We start from the raw sequence: 19,428 nt of genomic DNA, 5'->3' as shown, positions 1-19,428 counted from the left end.
GTCCTCATCTGCCCATGACCAAAGTATGCACACATTCAAGCTGCTTGACACACCTTTTTTGGGTATCTTCTTTGAGGGTATCTTCTTTGAGGCCCATCAGAGGAAGAAAGGAAGGGACCTGAGGTAGGGGGGTCCTGGGAGGTGCAGGACAGGTAGAGTACAGGACAGACAAGAGCTAGCAACCTGGAGCAAGTAATGTACTGATAAAGGGAACTTCTAAGATGCAGTCAAGCCACAGACATGGATTATGGAAAAGAGAGGAAGGGAGATAGATTCTGAACCTGCAAGAGGCACTGGGTCAGGAACTGGACCTCCTCTCCTCAAGTGGAAACTACAGAGGGGCCAGACAGGGCAGGGCAGAGGGGTAAATATCCCTCCTTCTGGGTCCTCTTGTCCCAAAGAGAGGACATGGAGTCCATCTGATCTTCCAAAGGCAGGGAGCAAGGGGCCTGCCAGAAAGGCTGTCTTTGGAGGCCTCAGACCTCACTTCTGTGCTCCAACCCTGCTCCTAGGGAATGAGGATGGGTGTATTAGAGAAAGGACAGCCTTCTAGGGAAGTGACGCTCCCAGAAGCCCTCCTGGGGAAGTGACGCCCGTGTCCCCAAGGTCTGTGAGTATTCTCAGATTTTTTTTTTTTTTTTTACTTTATTTTACTTTACAATACTGTATTGGTTTTGCCATACATTGACATGAATCCACCACGGGTGTACATGCGTTCCCAAACATGAACCCCCCTCCCACCTTTCTCAGATCTTAATATGGTCCTTCTTCTGCAAGCTGCACCCCATTTCTGCCAGAAACACCTGGATGGACCCAGCTCACCCAGTGGAACCATATAACATGCATTAGACTTTATGCAGTATGAATTTATAAAGGTAATTTGTAGTGTGATTAAATTTTGTGAATGAATTTCCTAGGAGGCCATTCTTTCTACCATAGAATTTTGGTTTTGAATATTTTGATTAAACAAAATTATTCTATTGTGATAGCAGGCTATATAAAATTTTTACAGTTTTTAGGTTCCAAAGTGGGTTTTCAAGGAACATGTCCTCAACATTTCTGAATCCTTTCCATTAGGGTGTGGCTTTACATTTTTCTGCAATCACTCCGAGCATGTAGTTCCCCAAATAGGCAAGAAACATGGCTACACTTAATCTTTTTCTCTAGCTGAGATAGATAGTTGTTTTCCTGCTCAGTAGCCACTTACCCGCTTCTTCCTGGCTTAGAGGACCCAGACTTCATTCAGGAATCAAGTATCAGTGTGCTTCCTGGGAAGTAGACACACTTGCAGCCCCACAGGGTGAATGCTACTTCTGCTACACTAATCGCGGAACTGGCATCCACTTTCTGGCCACTGTTTGGGAATACATGCATGAAAAACAGTCTCTTTCAGTTGCTGTGCATTGCTCACGAGACATATGAAACAGTGGCAGCCATCCTGGGGCAATAAGGAAGAGGAGAGTGCAGACAAACACAGTCCTGGGACCTTCATTTCTTGTGATGGCTGGTTGGGCAATTAGGACCAATCCTCCCACTGAAGAACGTCTCTGGGGTTTTTTCTTAACTTTCTTAAAAGCATTAAAGAGCTAAGTAACTAGGCCAAAGCCTTGAAGAAAGTAAGAATCCAAAGAAGTTGCCTTAAAACACAAAGCTACTTTTTGCCCTGAAAGTATCTGGCAACCTGTAAGAAACAGTGGCAAAAGGAAGCTGTGCTTTTGGCAGCCAGGAAGAGAAAAGGGAACAGAAATCAAAGTTCAGAGCCAACCCAATGAAGGGACTCTGACATATAATACCCTACTAAGCTGGGTTTCCTCCAGAGGGAGGGTTTCGCTCTCAAGGTAAAGTCAGTCTAGAAGAAACAAGCCAGCTCTTAAGAAAACTTGAAACATAGCTGCCTGTAGTCTGGGTCCAAGGAATCCTGAGCATTCAACTTGGGTTAAGGTAGAGTTGGACTAGTGGTACCCCTTGGAGTCCGGCAAAAGAAAATGATCGCTGCAAGAGGAAGTCACCATTCCAGGCTTCAAATTATTCTCATAAAATCTTTTTCAAAAATAATGACCAGGAAACAAATGAAGAGAACACAAGGAAAAAGATACTTTGAGTAAGAATCATCAGAAACAGCAGACTACAGAAACAGACCCACAAAGACTTCAGATATTGGAATTATAAAACAGAGACTATGAAGCAAATATATCTATTACAGTCAAAGAAATAAAGGACAAGCTTATAAGATATTTTTAAATTAAACTAAGAGCTTTTTTAAAGTGATTTGGAAGAGCATTAAGTAAGGATTCTAGCACTGAAAAATCTAACACTTGAAATTAAGTCAATGAACAAGTTTCATTGCAGATTAGATACAGCTGAATAGAGAATCAAACTAGAAGATAAATATCATATGACACTTCTTATATGTGGAATCTAAAAAAAAAGTTATACCAATGAACTTATTTACAAAGCAGAAACAGACTCACAGACATAGAAAACAAACTTATGGTTACCAAAGGGGAAGGACCGGGGGGAGAGACAAATTAGGAGTTTGGAATTAAAATATACACACTACTGTCTATGGAGTAGATAACCAACAAGGACTTCCTGCACAGGGAACTATACTCAGTATCTTACAATAAACTGTAACGGAACAGAATCACTTTGCTGTGCACCTGAAACTAACATATCATTGTAAACCAACTGTTTTCAATAAAATTTATTTAAGAAAAAAGAAAAAATTAACTGGAAGAGAAACATCTAGGATATATTATGCAAAGGTAAAATTGTGAAAATATAGAATGATAAGAAATATAGAAGACACAGTGAGAAATTTAAACTTCAATCACTTTCAAAATGAATTCAAGGAATTTCCATTTTAATCAACTATATCCGAAAAGTAAGAGGTGGGGGAGGTGGATGGCAGAGAATTTTCCAAAACTGATGAGTTGCAACCTACAGACATCAAAACTCTAATGAACCCAAGAAAACTAAATAAGAGAGAATCTGGTTATGATATTGAGCCTCTGACTTAATGGTCCAACTTATGAACTTCTTGTTAAGCACTAAAAGAGGTAGGAAAATAGGAGAATCATTTATGTCATTTTGAGTTTAGGCTGAGTTATCTGCAGCCACATCCTAAATGATATTCATAGTGAGAATGAAGTATCCACCATTTTTAAATGACTGTTATGTGGCATGCACAACATATATATTTCAATTTTTCATAATTCCCCACAAAGCCTTATAAGGTAATACATATTAGTTAATAAGCCTTGGTATACAGAAAAAACAGATTATTTCTTGCTCATATTATATCTTCAAAATGGTTCAGCAGAGGGCTATGTTCATAGTCACTCAGGGTCCCATGCTGATGGAGGCTTTAAAATTCAGCAGAGATCCTGTAATTGATGAACAGTGGGAGAATAAAGTAAATCATATTTTATTTTTAAAGCTTCCATATGGAAATAAAACACCTAATTCTGCTTACAATGCACTGGCCAAAGTAACTCACCCAGCCAAAGATGTAGAAAAGTGGAATCTTACTGTGTGCCTGGAAGGTCGTAGAGCTGGAAATATTTAGTGATGACCTATTATGACAACCACAGAGAGACATGACCCTAATCCTTCAAATGAGGAAGCTGAGGCCCGGAGAGGTATTTAACACATGTTAGATGAATGGAGAATGTACTCACATTAATATGTCTTCTAAGGTAATATTATGAACATGACTATTTGCCCTTTGGTGATGGAGGTCATGAGAAGACAAATGGAGCTGTGGTGTGATCTATAAGGAGACAAGCAAAGTACCAGTTGGGTCTCATTATGCTCTGTCCCAGAATCACCACTGTCAGGGGCAAAGCATGGGTCCAAGGCCACCAGGGGGCAAACACCCTAGTCCTTCCTTTGGTCCTTGCGCTAACCAGAGCCTTTCCTACATGAATAAGATGGGACAAAAATTGGCCAGAGAGAGTTTGTATACATGAACCAAGGGTTCCCACTATCTTACATATTCCATGTGGTTAAGAGGGAAAAAACAATCCCACATAATTGAATCGGCCATGCCAAGTTTCTTAACTTTGATCTGTGTAGATTCAGAAAGCTGGCCGAGGCCAAGGAGATGCAGACAGAGTGTTCTCAACCCATCATGTTCAAACACAGGAGAAGGGGCCAGCTTGTTCTCTTAGATCCTCAAGACCTTCCTATGAGGTGGATTTTCCAACCTGTAATGTGCACGATATTCCCCACCCCCTCACATGCCTATTGATGATACAGGCACCACCTCCTCCCAGGACCCACACCTACTGGCAGGCTCCCTCGGCTGCCATGCGTGTCTGCCTCTGCCAGCCCTGTCCAGCCTACTGTGACACAGCAGTATCTGCCTGAGAGTCTCTCCCTGTGGCAGGGAAGGACCTGTGGGGTTCTTATTTATTTATGTGTTGGTTTACTCCATCCCAGGGATGAGGCAGCGGTTAAGGAAGGGGAGGGAGGAAGAGGGTGGGGGGGGGGGGGGGGTGGGGAGAGGGCAAGGGGGTAAAGCCCAGAAAAGAAGCTGTGGTGAGCCAGAGATTGGCGGAAGAAATGTCTTTATAATTTCAACTGCTTTTGAACCACACTGTCTCTAGCTGAGCCCCCTGGGGTGAAAGGTCCGTGTATTACTGGGAATAGGAGTCTGTAATCTTAATTATGCCTCAAAGCATTTGCCTGTGTTCTTCCTGAAACTTCCAGAAGGAAAAAAAAAAATGTGGTTTCCATTACAGTGTCACTGAGGGACTTGTACTGGGGTTGGGATCATTAAAATAAAAACACTGATGAGTAAGCCATGGCATTTTTTCCTCCAAGACTTACGTCCTTCCTCCACCCGTAGTCCTGTACTTTATTTTGAGACAAGCTTAAAATAGTCTATAAAATATGGAGCTCATTATATCCCATCTAGCAGATTTCATTTGGCATGAATGTAGATTAAAAGCCCCACGCCAGTTCTTCCTCCTAGCCTGAGTTTATAGGGAAGACACTCCTCTGCTTTTGCTCAGGGCTGAGTTCTTTAGAGTGTGATTCTGCAATAGATCAGGAGAGCCAGGAGGTGCCACTTCCAACTCCACTCAACTTATTTTTCATGATAATAACAAGGGAGGATAGAGAAAAAAATAAAATACTGCTTTTGGGGCTTTTTAGAACTTTTCCTAGAGCCTTGAAAAGCTTAATTCAAACTAGGCGCCCTTCAAACCCATGAATTCCTCCAGTCTTCCACATAACAATGACTATCAGGGTTGCTGAGGGCATTAAAAGGGGCAGAACTGAACTGAAACTGCAGGGGAATATAATGAAAAGGGGCCTCAACTAGGAGTTTTTGCATCCTTGCTTCAAAGGCAGGCTCAGCCAACAACTAACTATAGCTTTAAGAAGTGAAATCATCTCTTTGGGCTCAGTTTCCTCATCTCTAAAATGAGAGGCCTCTTCCAACTCTGTCTCTTTTTTTCTTTTGCTGAGGGTACAATTATGGAGGCAAAAGGATGAGAAATGAAAACTTCCTCTTACCACTGATCTTACTTGACCCAATACCATCTCTTGAACCAGTAAATTCCCTTTCTATCTGATAAAGCCCCAGTCTTCTCTGATTATACCTTCCCTCTGAATCACTAGAAAATGCCCTGCATTTTCCCTTACCCTGAATACCCTTTTCCCTTGCTCTATCTACATCCTTAAAAATCCAAATACAAGGACAGTGCTTAATAGTAAGTACATGCTGAGGGCTTGATTTATCAGTTTCTAACACAGTTCTTGCACAGGTATCATCTTCTCCCCAAGGGTCTCCCCCCAGGGTGCAGCATAGGGTTTTATCTCTGAGGAGGGAGTAGGACTCAATCAACTCTGGATGGCAGCGGAAGGCTCCACTCATCAGCAGTCTGCTCTGAGCTACCCAGTGGCTGAGTACCAAGGTGACAGGCCTGCCCACCCTCCTAGTCTCTAGCTGTAGGTCCCGCTGAGTCTCCTCAGCCACCACACCTATGCAATGAGAGTAACACCCCTACACACAGCCCTGCTGGCAGCTGGAATGAAACAGGTGAGCCTGCGCAAAGTCTGAACTACCTACCTCTTCAGTCACAGCCCATAACATTGCCTACTCTTTTGCTAAGCATATCAAGGCCATCCGAACTGCATTTCCTCATTTCTCCTTTTTCCTACTTAAAAATAGCTCTCTAAGCACCCCCTTCTTCCTTCCTTCCAGCAGAGGAAGCATTCTCCCTCCTCCAGTCTTCCACTTTCCATCTGCACTCTTCAGTCAACCCAATCCTACCTCCTCCAGGTCGCTGCTGCACTTTACAGTACTTATCACAAGCTCTTTTCAATTCAACTGTTGCTTGGCTCAGGGATCATCTGCCTCACTCATTAGAATGTACAGTGCATGAAGATTTCATGCCTTATTCATGCTGTATCCCCAGCAAATAGCTCGGTGCCTGGAACACTGTCAGTGCTTGATGAATATTTCTTGAATGGATTAATTGATCCATTTCTGTTCATCATTTTCAAACTTCTGTCATCACTGGCTCCCACCCCCAGCCTCAAACACATTCAAGCCTCCCTTCTTTAACAAAACCATGGCTTGACCCTAATGTCCCATCAACCACCATTCTATTTTTACCTTGCATTTTCTGACATATTTCTCAAACAAACAATATGTGCTTGCTGCTGTCTCATCTTCACCACCTCCTCCCACTGCAATCTGGTTTCTCTTCATCAAGGCTGCTGAAACAATGCTATGAGTCGTCACCAATGCCTTCCATCCCCAAACTCCTCATACTGCCCCACTTCCCTGCAGATGGGGACCCCTAACTGTCCCTTCTTCTCTACCCTCAAGAATATATTGTATCCTGGCTTCTTCCTATCCCTTTGACACTGTCTCCCCACGTCCACACTTTTCAAAACCAATCTATGCCAGTCACCTTTTCCCCTATACTGTCTTTCCTGAGCTAGTATCAATTTCACTATCATTTTGGGGCAAATGACTCAAAATCATGCATCTCCTATCCTAACTCTCTAGAAAATAGACATACTTCCATTGAATGAAGGAAGTGGGCCTTTTGTTATGCTATGTTATACTTCTGTGTATTCTCAGCACCTGGTCTACTGCCTGGTACATGAAAATTGTTCATTTCATTTTTAAAAAATGAAATGCTCTTGCTCTGCTATTAACTGTCTTTAACCTGATATGGAAACAAGAATCTTCACAGAATGATCCCAACCTACCTTTCCAAACTGAACTCTTACGACACAGATGTTCCAGGCAATCTGTACTCTCCAACTTCCATCCTTGTAATTAAGTACTACTAAAGCTTAAGTCAGTTCTCTCCTCTTTAATGTACCTGCCATTGTATTATTTACCATGGTATTTGTTAGTGTGTATCTCCCCTGCTAAATCCTAAAGCTTCATGAAGACAAGAACACTATCTTCTTCAGCATTGTATTTCTAGGCTCTTGAATACTGCTGCTGCTGCTGCTAAGTCGCTTCAGTCGTGTCCAACTCTGTGCGACCCCATAGACGGCAGCCCACCAGGCTCCCCGGCCCCTGGGATTCTCCAGGCAAGAACACTGGAGTGGGTTGCCATTTCCTTCTCCAATGCATGAAAGTGAAAAGTGAAAGTAAAGTCTCTCAGTCGTGTCTGTCTCCTCACGACCCCATGGACTGCAGCCTACCAGGCTCCTCTGTCCATGGGATTTTCCAGGCAAGAGTACTGGAGTGGGGTGCCATTGCCTTCTCCTTGAATAGGTTCTTGAATAGGGCACAACATATAGTAGGTGTTCAGAAGATACTTGCTGAAGCAGTAATACTGCCTCTTTCCATCAGAACCAACTACTTCCCCCCCTTGTGAGTGCATAGCACTTGTTCAGTAACTCAACATGAAATACCTTGTGGGATCACACAGATATATTGCAGGCATTGTGGATGCATTATCTACAGGTAATACAGGGATTCTCCAGTATTCTTGCCTGGAGAATTCCATGAACAGAGGGGCCTGGCAGGCTACAGTTCATGGGATTGTGAGAGTCGGACACAGCTTAGCACTATCTTTTTATTACAGGCACTACCCACATAGTACCGTGGAACATTAAAGTTGGAAGGGATCCTTTTCATAAGATCCATCACTTGACAGAAGGGCCAACAGGGACTCAGAGATTACCACTGGTTCTAGATCTTTCAGGAATTTGAACTTTAAGTTCCTGAGGGCAAGAATCCTACCTCCTACTCCTAAACACTCCCTGCTATACCTGGGGCTTAGTAGGTAGTATTACTACTGCCACTAATATTAACAATACTATTTATTGTCTTGACAGTTTCTTTGGTAACAAAGCACCCTCCATCCACAAGGTGAAGAGCAAACCCATCACCCACACTGGGGATCCACCGCTGGCCGTATGACCATGCAGGGACACAGCTGTCCCACTTCTCCTCAGTTATCATTGAAAATGCCGCAACAGAAGAACAAGAACTGGGAGGCCATGCGGGTGCTTAGTCGCTCAGTTGTGTCTGACTCTGTGACCCAGTAAGACTGTAGCCCACCAGCCTCCTCTGTCCATAGAATTTTCCCGGCAAGAATACTGGAATGGGTTGCCGTTTTCTCCTCCAGGGGATCTTTCCAACCCAGGAATCATGCCCACGTCTCTTGCACTTCCTGCACTGGCAGGTGGGTTCTTTACCACTGTGCCACCTGGGAAGCCCCATGCCACACCCAGAAAGTGCTATTTTACTGTTCTCACATCGCAGTCACCTCCTCCTCACCGGGTAGAAACACCACACCAGGACCTCACAGCCCAGCTATCAGTGTCCTTCCCCTAGGACTTGGCCTAGATATATCTTGTCCAGTGATCACACACCACAGAAAAAACATCCCTGTGATACACTCTGCTCTCTACTGACAGGGGAAATGGGCATCCTGGTTTAACACGTTTGCCAGAGAGAGAGACAGATGGGGTCCCCCCACCTGTACAAGAACAGGTGGAGGAGAGAACTCATCCCAGGTGAGAGCTGGGGGTCCTGGATCTTGATTCTTCTCTTAGCATCTCTGTGACTAGAGCAGAGTCTTCTAACTTTATAAGCTGATTTCCTACTTGTGAAAGTGGAACTAAATTAACTGCTCTCAGAGAGACATAGTGAGAACCAAGGAGGATAAGATCCTGGAACTGTCAAGTCACTACAGTTCTCTACCTGCAACCAACACTTCCATGACAATCGCCTCTGAGTTCCCTGGAGAGTTCGGATACTCTGTTAGCCTCTTTACTTGGGTTTCGTGATAAGATACAGTGTTAAAGAGTCCACCTGCCAATGCAGGAGATGCAGGCTCGATCTCTGGGTCAAGAGGATTCCCTGGAGTAGGAAATGGAAACCGACTCCAGTATTCTTTCCTGGAAAATTTCATGGACAGAGGAGCCTGGTGGGCTCCAGTCCATGGGGTCGCAAAGAGACACGACTGTGCGGGCACACGTGCATGACAGGACACCACTTTGAACTCGGTGTCCAGGTGAGAATACTAAGGGATGGGGAGACAAGGACCTGCCCTTGGGGACACTCTACTCACAAGGGAAGAGACAGACCTCCAGAAGCAACTAAGCTCCTAAAAACCATAGAAGTCTGGGAGTACAGCATGTCTTACTGAGCACTTATTCATACCAGGCCCTGGCCACACATATTAATTCCTTCAAGGCTCACAACCAGCCCACTAGGCGTGTCCTTCTACCACCCACAGGAGTACATCGTGAATCACAGAACACTGGCCTTGCACCTAAATGCCCATGTGTCTTAGAACAGAACCAGTATGATTAACTGGGGGAACATTTTCTGGAGGACAAGGGGGCTAATGTGGTTTGGAAGGGGAAGGATGTGGATTAACTGTGAGACAGGGAAGCTTCAGGTATTTCAAGTGGAAGCACTTGAATCATGAAGGGAAAATATGAAGGTTGCTGGGGTGTGGGGCAATGCGGAATTGTGCTGAGACAGTGTTTCAAGGGGTGCTGAAATCAAATTTTTACTGAACAATAGGTCCCTTTAAGAAAGTGGTTTTGTGCCAGAAGCCAACTGAATAAGAGATATCTATTAGTGACTTTAAAACTAAGTTAAAGTAACTTCTTTGTGTAGTATATGAATATTCAGCTTCAGGGGGAAGCTGATTACAACCTAACCTCCTCTAATTAGAAAATTCCCAGCAAAGAAACACCAGCCTACTTGCTTTTCATACACAGGCTGTGATTTCCTTTTCCCCACCAGCCATAGAAAGGAAAGAACAAGTCATAAAGGCTGGCACAAAGAAGCTACATACCATGCTGGGCACATATACTCAACAGGACAAGCCAAACCAAGGTGGGTCTCCAGCATTCAAGGCAGGCTAGGAACGGGCTAAGCAAGACAGCTTATGGTTACCAGGGAGGAAGGGTGGGAGGCAGGGATAGATTGGAGTTTGACATTGACACTTACACACTGCTATATTTAAAATAGATAATCAATAAGGACCTGCTGTATAGCATAGGGAACTCTATTCAATCCTCTGTAATAACCTAAATGGGAAAAGAATTTGAAAAAGAATAGATACTTCTATACGTATAACTGAACCACTCTGCTTATACCTGAAGCTAACACATTGTTAATCAACTATGCTTCACTTTAAAATAAAAACTACAAACAAGAAAAGTTTAAAAATTTTTTAAAAAGGTTTAGTCAGTGATAGAAAATGATTGTAGTTTAAATTTCTGAAGAAACTTGCATGAATTATATCCAAAGGATTGCGTTCTTTTAAATGTTGTTCCTTAGTGCCTTCCTTTGTTTATCACTCCCATATAGTGACTGATTTCCTCATTTATTTTGCTGAAAAGTCCATTTTACCTATATTCTCTGGCATCCATGTGAAAGCCCGACAATGAGCAGTTCTCAACTGTGGCTGTCATTACAATCACCGGCAGAGCTCCTTGAAGATGCTGGTGTCCAACTCCCTTCCCAAGGACTCTCATTTAGCTGGCTGGGGCGGTGGCGGGAGGTCAAGGGGTGGGAAGGGAGGAGCTAGACGCCATGCTTTCTAAGAGCTCCCAGATGATTCCAGCATATATCCAGGAATGAGAACCAGCTGGTTTCTGGCCCAGAATCCAAAGCACTTTGTGGTAGCTACAGGAATGTACACGAAGCACCAAGAAGAAATTGGCGGCCTAAAGCTTATGATGTAAATTCAACCTCTCACTTAAGTTTTCCACACACCAGTCATTTCTGTACTTCTGTCATCATTTCACCATATCCACATATCTCCTATAGTTATTTCCTTGATATCATTTTAAATCAACTCCATCTCTTAAATTTGTTTTTAAAAGAAACTCATAGACTGGGGATAATGGCAAAGCAACATAAAAAGGCAGGAGCAAGAGAAAACAAAACGTGGCTCTTGAAAGGAAACAACACCCAGAAATGAGGGAAGGGCTTCCCTGGTGGCTCAGCTGGTAAAGAATCCGCCTGCAATGTGGGAGACCTGGGTTTGATCCCTGGGTCAGGAAGATCCCTGGAGGACAGCACAGCAACCCACTCCAGTATTCTTGCCTGGAGAATCCCATGGACAGAGAAGCCTGGCTACAGTCCATGGGGTCACAGAGAATTGGACACGACTAAGCACAGAAGGGCGGGTCCAGGGCAGGAGACCCAGGATCCATGGGGTCAAGTTGGTCCAGGCACAGCAGTGAGAAGGGATGAAGTCTTGGCTCTGGTTAGGGAATAATAGAGAATGCCATGGAATAGGGTTACAGGTGGCCGGGGGTTGTGCCTTTAAAGGAGCTCTAGGGACAGAGAGAGAAGACTGAGGGAACACAGGGGCTAGAGGAGGCAGATATCTGGGGCAGAGAGGAAGGCAGGGCAGAGTGTGAGGCCTAGGGAAAGCTGGTGGGAAGGTAAAAGGGAGACTAGGGGCAGGAATGAGGGGAGATCTGAGAGACGGATGGGGATAAGGAAGGCCTTGCTGGATAGGGTCAGAGCAGGGGCTGGAAAGCACAGCAGAAGCGGACAATGGACCAAACAGGGTGTCCTCCAGACACTGCCAAGCAGTGACCAGCAAGAAAGCATGCAGGGATGCCTGTAAACTGCCTGCAATCATCCCACAAGCTACCAGAGGTGGTCGCTCCCACACACGGAGAAACACTGCCTAATGCGCTATGAATAAAGAGCAGCTGCCTTTTCACTCTTCCCCTTTTATGACCAAAAAAAATTTTTTAATTAAATGTAAACAAAGAAATGTAAACCCCCATCTCACTTGTCAGGTCCCCATGGTTTCACTAAAACTCAACACCGAAATGCAACATTACTTCTCTTATATGCACACTCATGTTTTAGATCTGTATGAACACCCTTCTTTTGATGGACAGATCCCACCATACAAACCATCTCCTTAGTCACCATCTGAAAGCACAGAGCATGATCAACAGAGTTGACAAATGCCCAGTAACAAACACTGTAAAAACAGCATCTGATATTAATGAAAGAAATCGTCAAAATCATCATGTCTGAGCAACCTGGCAGTTCATTCTCTTATAAATCCTCACATATAGTCAAGTCCTAGAAAACAACCCCTTTTATTTTCTTAAATCCTTACCCTTAATGAACAATGATGAGGGAGATAAAAGATTCATTTGCAATCACCAAGTATATGCATTGCCATTTCTTCGTAAAGTTTATTTCCGCTCCATGATGGGTTCCAGTACTTTTCTCCCTTTTCCTAGGTGTGTCAAATCACAGATTCATTTATCCCCCAGTCACAGCCAAGAGAATGACTCAGGCTGGCACACAGCTTGTCGATTATTTCATTTTCCTGGGCTAAACTTATCATTTCCCACTTCTTCTTATTGCTTACTTATTCCCTCTTCACTTTCTTGAGGTCTGTGACTTTCAAAATGATATGAGGCATGACAATGATAAGGGTGAAACAACAAAATCCTAAAAAAAAAAAAATGATGAAGGGAGCTAAATTCGGTTACACTAAAGACAGATCCCAGGGAAGTCTGTTCACTGCCCAGAAGGACAGGTTCGTCATTCATCCATTCTTTCAACAAATATTTATTGAGCATTTCCCATGAGCCAGCTCAGCCTAGCACACCATATTAAAGCATGCTGCAGTCTACACAAAGTTAGCTAACGTTAGTTACTAGAGGAAAGTTGCTACATCTTAAAATCCTGCTTGAACATGGCTTCAGGCATCACACATGTACATGTATAATACTGTGATACTCATTAACCAGAACTGGGCAACATAATCAACAGTCACCAACCCCCAAACCTGGAAATAAGTTGCCCTCCACAGTCAGAAGCTGCTAAAGACTCACATTAAAGAAAACCCTAGAGATACTGTTTATGAAAGACCATAAACTTTCCAAATATAGCCATACATGGTGATGAAACATTCATGGAAGAACACATCTGGCAAACAATGTTTTGGGGAGAGTTTAATTAGTTAATTCATAAATTTACTAACCTGACATTTCTAACAATGCCTGACACTTTTACATGCACTAACACAATAAATCTCCCCCAAATTCTATAATATAATTAACATCTACCATTTTTCAAATTAGTAAACCAAGGGTCAGTTTAAGGGTAAATCATTTAATCAAGGGCACTTAGAAAGTAATGAAGCCAAAACTTGAACCCAAGTTTGCAACTCATGGATTCAAGCACTTTCTAAAAAATAAAACCAAATTATTATTAATGGAGCTTGTATACTAACATCTAGCTTTTTATAATTAGCATCATGTTAGCTTGAATCTTGTTTTAATTTCCATAAGTATAAATGATCTCTAAGCCTCTAACAACTCTTAATTGGACTTTTCTCAACTCCTGGTTATTAGATACCACATGTTCCTGTCTTTCCTAAGACGTCTGTAAGACAGTGAGAACCAACAGCATTGGTATAGAAAACTAACACTCAAGGGGCACTTTTCTTCATGCCAGGCACTGGAATAAGTATTTCACTTGTAGCTTCCCTACAGCAACCCTCTGAGTTGGTGCTGCTGCTGTCGTTACCATTTTCTTTCACAGTGAAGGAGGCACAGAGAGGTTAAGGAACTTGCCTAAGGCCACATGGATAAGGAGGATTCCCACCTGTGGCCTCTCCTTCCCTGGTCTCTGATCTTCACCAGTAACAAGTGCTGGCTCTCTTCCTAACATTCTCATCTCATCTCAAGTCTGGGCTCCCACTGGCCTGTTCTCAGCGCTAGTGAGAGGCTGCTTTTCAGATGTGCTGGTTTGGCTTCCTCCATCTTTGATTTCTTCCCAATAAGAGCCCTGGTTCACCTGCTGTGTGCAGCTCTCTGCTCCCCCCTGGTACTGACCTCCTGGCACACCTAAGACAATCCCCAGTACAGACGACCACACCCTGGGCTGGGCAGCAGAGCCTCCCCTAGGCCACTTTTTCCACCAGGGTTTCATCTCAGTCTTCCCAAAAATCTCTTAAAGGAGCCAACACTTTTAAAAATAACACTCAACACTGTTAAAAAAAAAAAATAATAAATTACTCAACCAAGTTAACAGTGGCTTTTCCTTACAACAGAATGTCTGGATTTGCATCACATTACCAAGAGATTTAAATCACATGAATATTTGATGGTAAAATGTATTAAGGTCAGATTAACCTGAGGAATAGAATAAAACGGACTTTCCCTTCCGTTTCCACTAACTGCAAATTCTGTATGGCTCACCGATAACCCACAAAGGCAGCTGTCCGCCAGACAGGTGCCAGAGCTCCACGATGCTGAGGGGCCTCATAAGGAGGAAATGAACACTTACAAAGCACCTACTATGCACCAGACATTATGTCATGTGTTTTACAGGTATGAATGAACTAAGAATTCTGCAACAACCCCAACATATAGGTCTCACCACGCCCATTTTACAGATGGGAAAACAAGCTCGTAACGGTCTCATAAATCAGCCTAAGGTCACAGAGCTGGTGGTGGCAGAGCTGAGACGTGAGCCTGCATCTGTCTGCCCCCAGCTTCTTGCTCAGGGTTCCACCTAGAGTCCTGCAAGATGGAGCTTGCCTTTGACTACAGTACTGAGTTTGCTGATCAACCCAGCAAGAAATGAGGTCCCAATATACACATGCTTCCCAAATGGCCCTGGGCTCCTGATTCCCAGCTGGGTCACAAATGTCCCCAGAAACACAGCTGCTTTTTTTTTTTTTTTTTACTTTCCATGGGCTGGCTACTCATCTGTTTCATCCCCTCTTCTCTCTCCTTGCTCTCTGCTCCCTCCTCTACTGTGTCTTCCTGTGTGTGTGTGTGTGTGTGTGTGTGTCTGTTTCTGTGTCAGAAAGCTGTGTGTATATGCATGCCTTCTGCTTCTGTCTCTTACACACACACACACGTATGCACACACATTCTCACGTCCATTCTCTCCCCCCACCCAGGAATACCTCGATCCAGCAGCCGGAGCAAGCGGAGATACCAAAGATACCACTGTTCCCAGAAGCGGTCCGTCATCCCCCCCTGAACTCATCCTTCACAGCCAGTCCCCTCAGCAGAGCCTCGTCCCACCACCGCCAACTTGAGGAGGCCGGAATTTCTTGACGCTGGGCTTGCGCGCAGCCTGCTCGAAGCAAATGCCTGCCTGCGAAGACAGCCACCAGTCCTCCCACACAGAGGCTGACTGTGCCGGGAGCCTGTTTCACAGCAACAAAGGAACAAGTGCGGAACACTGCCGCCTGGTGCAGACCAAGCCTGCAGGGGCCCAAAGGGAGGTCAAGAGACGCAGGGGCGGGCACCAGGGAGCACCTTCACAAAGAAGGGAGCGGAGAAGTGGTCTTGGGAATGAAACCGCACAGTCAAGGTCGTATCTTAGATGTCATTCCAGGACCTCCTGCCATCCTGGCTTCCCCTGCCTCCCATGCCAAAGGCCGGTGGCTCTCCTAACAGGAGACAGGGATAGGAAGCCAGGAACTCAGCCATCCTGGACTCTGAGGCCAGCCTACAAGAGCCAGAGCCTCACTGCCTTATTCCATGGAAACCACAGGCACCCCTGGCCCAAGGCTGCTGGACCCATGTGGCCAGAAAAAGGCCACAGACTCCATCTCCCTTGGTGGATCCTCTGTTAGAGTAGAGAGAGCACGGACTCCAGAGTCACATGGATATGGGTTCAAATCCTGCTACCACTTAACAGTTGCCTGGCCTTGATCACTTTACTCCAACCCAGCTTCCTCGCCTGGGAACTAGAGAGAACAGTATTTGCTTCATTGAGCTGTTGTGAGGTTCCCAAGAAAGGAAGGACCTAAAGTTTCTGGTCCAGCACATGGTGAATGGTGGTGCTCAAGGGCTCCTTCCCCCTTCTGTTCCAAGCCCTCTTTCTCTAGCCAGATCCTCAGCTCCCACAGCCCTTACATCCCGTGCTTTCCCACCTCTGTGCACTGGCTCCTGGTCTTCCTGTCCAGAGCATGGTCATCCTACGGCCAAGTATTCACTGCGGCCAAGTCTTCCTGGTTTTACCAACACGTAGCTCAAATGCCACAGAGTCAGGCAGCCTTCCCTGGTCCTCCTTCCCATCTCCACTGCATTTCACTCTCTCCTTTGTACAAGACTCTGCTTCCTGACTCAGCCAAAAACTCCATGAAGACAGGATCTGCTCTGTGATCATCACTGAACCTTGAAGAGTCTTGAACTTTGCAAGTGCCTAAGTATTTACTAACTGAATGAGTGAAGAGGCAAATGTCTGTGCACCCCACATGGTTTTGTTTTTTAAGTTAGGAAAAGGAGTGGACTACAAGGGCCTCAGTCCCTGAGTACCACCTAAAGCCTGTGGAAGGATGACAGGGCATCCTGGCCTTGAGGCTGTGCTCCCAGGTGACCAGAAGTCCTATCTGCATAAGTGAAATCAAGAGGACCCCAGGTCCAGAACAACTTTGGACTCCAAGCCTAAAAACTACCCAGCAGCCACATGCATATTCATCACTGCTTTCGCCCAGCCCAGGCCACGCCGGCAAGGTCTTCTCACTGTTCCAGTAGAAATGCTGGCCTCCCAGGCCTCCTGGTCTCCATCTGGAAGCCGGCAGGAGCAGGCCTCCTCAGCGTCAGCTCTTCCTGGAGGCTCAGGCTTCCAAGATGACACAGGCTGCAGAGTCTGACAGAATTCAGACTGAGGAGGAGGCCTGGCCTAGGGCAGGAGCTAGGAGGGAGAGGGAGAAGGCGAGCAGAGCCATGGTCTCCTCCAGGCTGGCCCTGCCCCTGCTCCACCACGGCATCGTGGCTCCTTCAGGAAGAGCAGCACTGGGACTGAGCACACCCCTCCACCCAGAAGCTACCTCGCCGGCTCTCCTAGAGCTATTTTACTATTACCTTAAATGGACAAGACTCCAGTCTGTAGTTAATACAAGAATGCACACCCCTCCTCCTCTCTCTCCAGAGAGAAGTGCACTGACCCTTAGCCTCCCCCTCCTTCATGAATAACAGGCTCCATCATTCAGGTGTGGCCGGTACTTTTCACGCTCACAAAGAACTTTCACATCCATCCTCTCCCTCGGGCCTCTGAGCCACCCTGTGAGGTCTGTAGGATGGGACTCACTTTACCCAGTCTACATAAGGGAAAACCCACATGCCAAGAGGTTAAATAACTGACTTATGGTCAAATACCTAGTCGGTGGCTGGGCTGAAGAAGTGTGTGCCATCTGTCTCTCCCAAGGTGTTTCTGTGGCTCTGGATTGTTCTCTGGGGAAGTGTGATGTCTTTCATAGAGAGGTGGAGGCCCTCGCAGTAGGGCAGGACCCTCGGGCAGTGCTAACAGGCCACAAGCACAGGCTCAGCGGAGGGCCTGCGTGTGGCCCCTTACCGAGTGACAGCCTTTCGTCTTTTTCTTTGGCTCCGGGCTTCTGGCTGCCGAGGAAGGGCAGTCTCCAAATAAGAATGCCAAAAATGGCTCTGTATACCCTACTGGGGAGAGATCCGAGATGGGAGGCCTGCACACGTGGCTCCCACCTGGGTCTGAGGAGACCCAGAGATAGGCTTTGAAAAGAGCACCTGCCTATGAGGCAGAAAGTCCCAGTGACCGTGTGGGAGCTATGCGAACTAGAATACTCTGACAGGGCTAATGCTACTCTTCCATGTCCCATTCTTGGGCCTGGAGAAGGCAGCTGGCCCTGTTCCCCTCCTTCCAGTAATCAAGTGCCAAACATTCCACACAGCTTCGTTTTCAAAGACAGAAAGGGAATAAAGATGTTAACAACATGGGTGCAAGCGCTGCCCCCACAAACTGTAAACATAAGAACGTAAGCGTCCCCTGTGGGGTCAGGCCCATGATGAACCCATTCAGCCAGCAATTTCACTAAACATTGGCTTCAGCCCGTCATGCTGGGCTCCCGGGAGCTCCTCGGTCCACCACTGCTCATTTCTCCAGCTCCCACAGAGCCTCATAAGCCTGCTTTCAATGCAGCCCGTCCAGAAGAAGAATACAGTGTTCCAAGAGGCTGTCAGAGCTGCCGTTTCACTGCAGTGCAATTAGAATGGACGGGATATTGGCCAGGAAGGGGCCTTATTAGGTCTTGCTGTTGTTGTCGCTTTGTCTTAGACAATACTCCTGCAGCGGCTCCTTCTTCCATCACGGTCAGAGCAAGCACGGTCATTCCTGTTGGCCTGGTTCCTGCAGCCCACCTGGCTGGTGCTACGGGGACCCATTCTCAGAGGCAAGGAGCATCTCCAGGCCAGCAACAACCCATCCATCCCAGAGGGCTGATGCCTGTCTGGATGATCACCAGAACATGCATGTGTTCCCTTCTCTTCCCTGTTCCTTCTTCCTACGTGGCACTGTTCTTTCTCCCGCTCTCTACCCGCCCCAACATGGAAACACTGTGTTCCCAATCAGATAACGCCAGCACAAGTGTATGGAGCAGAAGGCAAGCAGCACGGAGGGAGGGGAGAAGCAGTCACGTCCCAAAGCTTTCCCACTCATCTCCTGGGACGATGACCACTGTTCCCACAGAGGCAGTGGCTGGCTTGTCGGACACATGGGGCTAGCTCACCAGGGAAGGTGGCAGTGTTGCTAGTCTGCGTAGCAGAGCGAAGACTATCTCTGCCCGAGGAAGTGGGCTCCACCAGGCTGCCATTTTGCCCTGCAAGCTGTACTTCAGTTGCAACATGTATCACACACTCCAGCAGACACCATCCTCAGCCACCTCCCACACCACTTCTGTCCCCTTGGCGATGAGCACCCAAGTGGAGAAGTGAAGCCCTGTGACAACACATTCTCAGCAACGCCATCCATGGATGGGACGGACACTGGCCCATCTCTCCTGTGAGAGCCAGGTGTCCCCAGGTGAACAGGTTTCCTAGGTCCACACCTGAGGCCAGCACCTAACACAGGTTATCACCTGTCATGCTGAAATTCAAGCCCACTTCTCCCAAGAGGCCTTTTCCAGCTAACCTCATTCATTCTCTATCTCTGAGGTT

General features: G+C 45.9%; 1 protein-coding gene across 19 annotated transcripts in view; it reads right to left on the bottom strand.

The window, feature by feature from the left end:
- KALRN (kalirin RhoGEF kinase) overlaps positions 1-19,428 on the bottom strand; it is a 699,404-nt gene that overhangs the window by 619,039 nt on the left and 60,937 nt on the right. Inside the window, exon 1 of one of the 19 annotated variants that reach the window (XM_042232441.1) lies at positions 15,414-15,565. The exons of the other annotated variants lie outside the window; for them this stretch is intronic. Coding sequence (XP_042088375.1) covers positions 15,414-15,480 — 67 coding nt within the window. The 5' untranslated portion in view covers positions 15,481-15,565. Of the gene's footprint in view, positions 1-15,413; positions 15,566-19,428 lie in introns of those variants that run through there. 19 annotated transcript variants of the gene reach the window in all.

The sequence above is a fragment of the Ovis aries genome, chromosome 1 (assembly GCF_016772045.2).
Source record: "Ovis aries strain OAR_USU_Benz2616 breed Rambouillet chromosome 1, ARS-UI_Ramb_v3.0, whole genome shotgun sequence".
Lineage (NCBI taxonomy): Eukaryota > Metazoa > Chordata > Mammalia > Artiodactyla > Bovidae > Ovis > Ovis aries.
The sequence above is the reverse complement of the archived record's forward strand: the minus strand, read 5'-3'. Positions and strand labels throughout refer to the sequence as shown.